This window comes from Rattus norvegicus, chromosome 6, assembly GCF_036323735.1.
Source record: "Rattus norvegicus strain BN/NHsdMcwi chromosome 6, GRCr8, whole genome shotgun sequence".
Classification (NCBI taxonomy): Eukaryota; Metazoa; Chordata; class Mammalia; order Rodentia; family Muridae; genus Rattus; species Rattus norvegicus.
Window position 1 is genome coordinate 141289930 of NC_086024.1, and position 8652 is coordinate 141298581.

Consider the following 8652-nt stretch of genomic DNA (forward strand, 5'->3'; position numbering starts at 1 on the left):
ACACACACACACACACAGACACAGACACAGACACAGACACAGACACACACACACACACACACACACACACATATATACATATATATATATATATATATGTATGTATGTATAATAGGTAGAGGTCAAGAATATTTGGAAGAATTTTTTTCTTGGATTCACATTTGAAACCCAGAAAAATCCCACCAACTCATATAGATAGTAAGTGTAAAATTTAGGTAGATGTCATTATCTTGTTAGAGACTATTTTGTCCATGAGAGGTAAGTCTGAGTGGGTTTCCTACAGCATTATAAGTTTTATAAGTTTGCAAAGGAGATAACAACATGAATTAACATGAACATTCTTTAAGATAAGCTTTTTGCAGAGCAGAAGTAAGAAGACTTTTGTGTTTATACTATTAAATTGTTTAGCAGATTGTTTAGCAAGAAGGGGAAATATGAGACATTTAATCAATGAAAACTGAGTTTAGATAAGGAAGTACCAGATTATATCTTTGAAAGCTTAGGTTTGAACTAATTGCTAGAATCTGAGTTTAGAAGTTATTTATTAGTTGTTAAGCTATATTTATCTTAGCTTTCAATTAGTCAGAATTCTGGGGAATTGATTATAATCTAGCAGTCATAGATTATTTTAAGAAATGACAAAGCCTACTAGCCAACAGTTCTCTGTGGTCTCTGCAGTCTCTGTGGTCTTCATGGTTACTGGGACAGAGTCACTCTGGCTTTCAAGTCTGGAAGACAGGGCTATCTCTCTGTGGAATGTGGATATGTGTGACATGAAAAATGACTTACCTTCATTTAGATAAGTCATTTGACTCTGAGGGCAACCAGCTTTGCCATCTCTGTTTTTCCGTGGTTATCATATCACAATCTAGAAAGAGTCTTGAAGCTGAGTTCATATCTCCTGAGACCTTCTTGGGCAAACTATTAAAGGCTCTGGGAAATTTTGTCTTTAATAATCTTAAATAATTTAATAATTACCAGATTTCTGACAAGATTCATGGCTATATTGATTGGTTACACCTAAAAAGAGCACATCATATGTACATTGTTGAAGTCAAGCTATAAGATCGAATAATGTACTAAAACTTTTTAATAAAGAGAGAGAAGTTATAAGTATAGGAACATAGTCTGATTTCTACTTGAGAAAGCTCATTCAGCAAGAACGGAACATGGACTGTAACAAGGATATCTACCCCAGCAACTTTCAATACAGAAAGTATCAGTTCTGGTTGAAGTGTCCCTGTTGGTGAAGGACACTAGGGTTTGGCTGTGGCCTTGGAGCTGGTGACTGGAGGTGTGAAGGTAGGTGCCAATGCAAGGAGATTGGAGAGCCCTGCAGCAAGCACAAGAGGAGGGTAGGGGCCTGATTGGTCAAGAGAGGAGGCTCTGGGATAGCCTGGTAAGAAGAAACTGAGGTGGTGGCTTGCGTTTTTAGAGGTATGGAAACAGGTCTTAGGCAGAAAGAAGGCAGTTTGTTAGCTGGACGGAAGGTTGTACCATCATCTTGTGTGTCCCTCTTAACGAAAAGAAGCTAGTTTGAAGAAAATGAGTTACGCCTGGGGAGAGGTACTGAATTATGAGTACAGTATTCTTGACAATAATCTCAACACCCCAAATTTCTGGCAGACTAGATGTCTAAGTTGTTACTCAGACCATCTAGAGGCCATATACGCTGAGTCCTGGACCCAGCAGAAAGTGTCACTACACAGCCGTGGGAGTTTCTTTAAATGGCAGCAAGAGACATAAATCGGGGTGGGGTTGACAGTTCCTTTCTAGGGAATACTCCCCCAAAAGTCAAAGTCTTATCTTGTATGTCATCTAGGTTGCACCATTTAACATAAAGTTGGTCCTATCCCTCCTTATGTAATTGGGGGTCATCCTTGCCAAGTGGGATTCATAGGGGGTTGTTTCCCTGAATTACTCCTAGTTCAGAGAAAAGGAGTAACAATGTAAAAATTCCAGATGAAGTTGCAGGTAGGGAAGGATATACTTGAGTGCCACAAAAGACTGGAGTGTTTTGGTGTTTAGGGCATTGTGGCAGAGATGAAAAATCAAGAACTATGGTTCTATTGCAGTCTAGAAATCCTATCATTTCTTTTTTTTGATAGTTAAAGAAGATTAATCATGATTATTCTTGATTACAAATGTTGAAGGAATCAGAGAAAGGACTGAAAGAGATTGAAGGGGTTCAAGACCCCATATGAACAACAATGCCAATCAACCAGAGCTCCAGGGACTAAGCCACTACCCAAAGACTATACATGGACTGAATCTGGGCTCCAACCACACGGAGAAAAAAAAAAAATATATATATATATATATATATATATATATATATATATATATATATATCTCAAAAATAAAAAAAAACAAAAAACAAATGCAATCTTCATTACAAAAACATTTAAAATTATGGATCATAATAGATAAAATTACAAATTTCTAAAGCCTAAATGAGCACTTGAAATTTCATAATTGAAGTTTCTAAATTTCTTTCCATTCAACAATTGCATAGATATTTTATGATTTGTTTTTCCCATCTTTATTAAATTGGGTACTTCTTATTTATATTTCAAATGGTATTCCCTTTCCTGGTTTCCAGGCCTACATCTCTCTAACCCCTTGCCCTACCCTTCTATATGGGTGTTCACCTCCCCAACCTCCCCGCATTGCCTCCCTCCCCCAACAATCCTGTTCGTGGGGGTCCAGCTTTGGCAGGACCAAGGATTTCCCCTTCCACTGGTGCCCCTACTAGGCTTTTCATTGCTACTTATGAATTTGGAGCCCACGGTCAATCCATGTATAGTCTTTGGGTAGTGGCTTAGTCCCTGGAGCTCTGGTTGATTGGCATTGTTGATCATATGGGGTCTCAAGTCCCTTCAAGCTCTTTCAGTCCTTTCTCTGATTCCTTCAACGGAGGTCTCGTTCCCAGTTCAGCGGTTTGCTGCTGGAATTCGACTATGTATTTGCCATATTCTGGCTGTGTCTCTCAAAAGAGATCTACATCCGGTTCATGATGGCCTGAACTTCTTTGCTTCATCCACCTTATGTAGTTTGGTGGCTGTATATGTATGGGCCAAATGTGGGGCAGACTCTGAATGGGTGTTATTTGTTATTTCAGCCTCTGTTCTAAACTTTGCCTCCCTATTCACTAACAAGTGTATTTTTGTTCCCCTTTTCGCATTTGGGTCATCTTTCTTGAGTTTCATGTGGTCTGTGTTGAATTCGTGGGAAATTTGAGCATTTGGGCTAATATCCTCTTATCTAGGACTGCATATCATGTGTGTTTTTCTGTGATTGGGTTACCACACTCAGGACAATATTTTCTAGTTCCATCCATTTGCTTATGAATTTCATGAAGTCATGTTTTTTGGTAGCTGAGTAGGACTCCATTGTGCAACTGTACCATATTGTCTGTATCCATTCCTCTTTTGAAGAACATTTGGGATCTTTCCATGTTCTGGCTATTATAAATAATGCTGCTATGTGTCAGGGACAGGACTGCCGGACTAGGCAAAGCTAGAGTCCTGCCAGGAGCAGATTCCTGAGAAGGGCTTGACCTTTTCAAAGAACAGGTTCCCGGAAGACTGTTGCCTCATTGTCTAAGAAGACTATCTTGCAGTTTAGAAATTCACCTTATGTCCTTGTGCACTTCCCAGTTCTCTCCCCTGCCATCCTCAGCTTTAATTCCTGCTTCAGGGCTTTAAATGCTGTACACTCCTCTCAATAAACAGACCTTGACAAGGACACTGCTTGGTCTTGCTCCTCTTTCTCACCCGTTCTCCCGCAGTTATGGGTTCCCCTCGACCCCCACGAATAATTTGGTCCCCACTGGCAGGGGCAACTATGAACATAGTGGCGCATGAGGCTGCTATGAACATAGTGGAGCATGTGTCTTTGTTGTATGTTGGGACATCTTTTGGGTATATGCCCAAGAGAGGTATAGCTAGGTCCTCAGGTAGTTCAATGTCCAATTTTCTGAGGAACTACCAGACTGATTTCCAGAATGGTTCTGCAATCCCACCAACAGTGGAGGAGTGTTCCTTTTTCTCCACATCCTCGCCAGTATCTGCTGTCACCAGAGTTTTTGATCTTAACCATTCTGACTGGTGTGAGGTGAAATCTCACGGTTATTTTGACTTGCATTTCCCTAATCATTGAAGATGTTGAACATTTCTTTAGGTGCTTCTCAGCCATTCGGCATTCCTCATCTGTGAATTCTTTGTTTAGCTCTGAACCTTATTTTTTTAATAGGGTTATTTTTCTCACTCTAGTCTAACTTCGTGAGTTCTTTGTATATATTGTATATCAGCCCTCTATGAGTTGTAGGATTGGTAAAGATCTTTTCCCAATCTGTTTGTTTTCCTTTTGTCCTAACAACAGTGTCCTTTGCGTGTATATTACTTTTACTATGTTTAGGTATGGGCCTTGAATTCCTGTTCTTTCCAGAACTTTTATCATGAAGGGATATTGTATTCTGTCAAATGCTTTCTCAGTGTCTAATGAAATGATCATGTGGTTTTTATCCCTCAGTTTGTTTACATAGTGAATTACATTGCTGGTTTTCTGTATATTAAACGTCCCTTCATAACTGGGATGAAGTCTACTTAATCATGATGGATGATTGTTTTGATGTGTTCTTAGATTTGGTTTGCAAGAATTTCATTGAGTATTTTTGCATCAATATTCATAAAGGAAATTGTTCTGAAGATCTCTGTCTCTGTTGTGTCTTTGTGTGGTTTAGGTGTAAGAGTAATTGTGAGTTCATAGAAGGAATGTGGTAGTCCTCCCTCTGTTTCAAGTTTTTGGAATAGTTTGGACAGAATTGGTATGAGGTCTTCTATGAAGGTCCAATAGAATTCTGCAGAGAACCCATCTGGACCTTGACTCTTTTTTGTTGGGAGACTTATAATGACTGCTTCTATTTCTTTAAGTGTTATGGGAATGTTTAAGTGGTTTATATGTTCCTGATTTAATTTTGCTACCTTATATTTGTCTAAGAAATAATCCATTTCCTCCAGATTTTCAAGTTTTTATAGTAGGATCTGATGATTTTTTGAATTTTCTCTGATTTTGTTGTTATGTCTCCCTTTTCATTTCTGATTTTGTTAATTTGGACTTGTAGAAATTTATTGTATAAATTTGTTTCTTTTTAAGGAATATCTTGGTTTCTCCATCTATGTTAATTGAGAGTTTTGCTGGATACAGTAACCTGGGCTGGCATTTATGTTCTCTTAGGGTCTCTATGACGTCTTTCCAGGACCTTCTGGCTTTCATAGTCTCTGGTGAGAATTCTGGTGTAATTCTGATAGGTGTGCCTTTATATGTTACTTGACCTTTTACCCTTACTGCTTTTCATATTCTTTCTTTGTTTTGTGCATTTGATGTTTTGACTATTATGTGACTGGAGGAGTTTCTTCTATGGTCCAATCTATTTGGAGTTCTGTAGGCTTCTGGTATTTTTATGGGCATCACTTTCTTTAGGTTAGGGAAGTTTTCTTCTATGACTTTGTTGAAGATATTTACTGGTCCTTTGAGTTGGGAGTCTTCACTCTCTTCTGTATCTATTATCCTTAGGTTTGATCTTCTCATTATGTTCTGAATTTCCTGTATGTTTTGGGCTAGTAGCTTTTTCCATTATCTTTGACAGTTATGTTGATGATTTCTATGGAATCTTCTGTGCTTTAGATTCGCTCTTCTATTTCTTGTATTCTGTTGGTTATGCTCACATCTGTGAATCCTGATCCCTCCCCTAGGTTTTCTATCTTTATTGTGCTTACTTATTGTTTCTATTTCTATTTTTATTCATGGATTTTTTTCGCTTTCTTCTCTGGTTTTGTTGTTTCTTACATTAGTTCTTTAAGGGATTTTTGTGTTTCCTCTTTAAGGGCTTCTAGTTGTTTACTTGTCCTGTCCTGTGCTTCCTTAAAGAAGTTATTTATGACATTCTTAAAGCCCTCCATCATCTTGAAAAAATGTGATTTTAAATCTAGATCTTGCTTTTATGGTGTGCTTGGATATTCATTGTTTGCTTTGGTGGGAGAATTGGGCTCTGATGATGATATGTAGTCTTAGTTTTTTTTTTTTTTTTTTTTTTTTTTTTTTTTTTTTTTTTTTTTTTTTTTTTTGCTTGGATTCCTGCGCTTGCCTCTTGACATCAGCTTGTCTCTGGTGTTACCTTGTCTTGCTGTATCTGACAGTGGCTTGACCTTCCTATAGGCCTGTGTATCAGGAGTGCTATAGACCTGTTTTCCTGTTTTCTTTCAGCCAGTTATGGGAGTAAGAGAGTGAGGAGGTAACAAGCAGCCCCTTTTATATTTTCATGCATAGCTGGTTGTTGCCAGGCCACTGTGGGAAGGAGCATGCCATCCCTTTGTTCTCAATACTTGGGAGACAAAGCCAGAGATAGATAGAGTCCCTGTGAGTTTGATTCTAGCCTAATCCACCTAGCAAATGCAAAGCAGCTTAGTCTGCACAGAGAAATCCTGTCTCAATGTTCTGCAACAATAATTATTTTAAAATAATTTAATTGTTTAAATTATCAAAAATGAAAATATTTTAAGTTCATTGATTTTTTGATAGAGAAATAAAAAATTAATTTAGAAGGTTGATATCTGCCTAGTTCTAGTGCTTTAAGGCTTATTGTAAATAGAAAGATTTGTGGGTTTTTATTAGGAACAAAAGAATATCAGATGGGTTATAGACCCTCAAATAATGTTTATTACATCAGAGAACTGGGTCCATGATTAAGCCAGCTCAGTCAGCCAGCAGGTTCTCAAGGGAGGGAGTGAGGATTGAAAACAATATGACAATTAGACATTATAACATGACTCTAGCTAGTGCTGAGGATGAAACAGGTTTATTGTTTTCCAATCTGCTTTTATATCAATCTAGTACACTCAAAGAATAAGGTTGTTCTCAGATCAAAGACAAGGTGATCAAGCAAGGTAAAGAACAATGAGATCCCACAGGTAGCAATCAAAGTAATAAGATCTTCAGAGGCCCTGGGGCTTAACAAGATTATCAGACAAAAAGATAATTAACACATTCTTTGGCTGTGTTTACCTTGAGCCTTGATCCTTGCAGTAGCCCAAATGTGAAGATTCTATTTCCTAAATGTGAAGAGCCTATTTCCTTGAGCCCAGTGACCTGTACTTGCCAAAATTTCTATGATTGACAACAAAAGCTCTCCACAGATTCATATTTCCTTTTGGTAAGTGTTTCAGCTAGACTCACTCTCAGTTATCTGTTCACCTCTTGCTTCTCTCCATTCCATGTTGGTCTCTTTCCCTAATCTCTATACATCTGATGCCCAATACCTCTTCCAGGCCTCTCTCCACTCAGGTCTCTCCCTCTGTAAAATTCTGTTACCTATTTTAGTTCCCATTCTGAGAAACATTCCACAAGCCTCCATTGGGCCCTCCTTGTTTTTGACTTCTTTGGGTATGTGGATGACAGCATGATAATCTGAATTTATACCTAATATACATTTGTATGTGAGTACACACCATGATTGTCCATTGTGGTCTTGTTTGCTTCGCTCAGGAAAATGTTGTCTAGTTCCAACCATTTTTCATCAAAATTTCTGCCTTACTTGTTTTTCATAGCTGAGTACTCTTCCATTGTGCAAATGAACCACATTTTCTTTACCCATTCTTTTATTAGTCTGTTACAGTCCCACTGAGTATATTTTGTGGTTGTCCACTTCTATATTTTCTATCTGTTTTACAGTAGCCTCATAATTCTTCTCAGAGATCAAGGGGAAAATGTTTCCTCTGTTTACGTCTAGGCACAGCTGAACCACTTCTCCCTTAGGTTTTCTGACACCCTCAGGATGTGTTTTTCACACTGTGTCTTGCACAGAAATATGTAGCCATGTCCTCATTTTTGAGGTTGGTGATCTGCAAATATGCAGTGCTGGCCGAGGTTTCCAAAGAGAAGACAAACCTCCCTGTGAAGTCAGCAGCATATGTTGTCTTCCCAGTGTTGGTGTTGATCCAGCCCATCCACTTCAAGCTCTTTCCTTGAGCCTGTTTCAGCCACTGCATTCCAGCCTGTGTAAAGGTATACCCAGAAGCCTTGCAGGAGATCTTCACTGACTCTCCAGGCTTCTTCACCTCAGGTCCAGACTGTACCAACTGAATCTGTGCTTGGGCACCTATGAAGAGAAAACAGAGAGGTAAGGAATCATGGAACTGCTTCCTTTCCCTTGGAGTTCTTGTTTTTGATGTCTTACTCTGGGCAGCTGCCATCAGGAATAGCAAGTTCCACACGCAATCCATTTTGTCTAAGACTGGGACTCAGTGTTTCAACATGGGCACTTCCTTCCTGGTATGTGGGGTAAGCCACAAATTTCTTCTCTAACAGCTTCTATAAGTTTGCATATGACTGAGCTCCCGAACTCATACGGAAATAAACCAGTCAGACAATTAGATATAAAAGGATCCCAGATGACAGGTAGCTGAGCCTATGCCTTACAGTATCTGTTGTTCATGACTTCATGCTGATTTTGTTGTCCTCCATGTCCTCTATTTGCTCTGGGTTTACTCCCTGATATTCTCACCCATACATTTGCCATTGTCAGGGTGTAAACATGAGCCTTATACATGTAACAGTTACCTATGTAACCACTTCTTTGCTGTCTGCCTTGCT

At 38.8% G+C, this 8652-nt stretch overlaps 1 gene segment (V, D, J or C); it reads right to left on the minus strand.

Annotated features, from left to right (window-relative positions):
- Positions 1-6865: 6865 nt before the first annotated feature.
- Positions 6866-8354, minus strand: LOC691878 (immunoglobulin heavy variable 7-4-1-like). The segment is given in 2 exon segments: positions 6866-8158; positions 8237-8354. Coding segments are annotated over 2 exon segments (375 nt in total).
- Between the last annotated feature and the right edge of the window lie 298 nt (positions 8355-8652).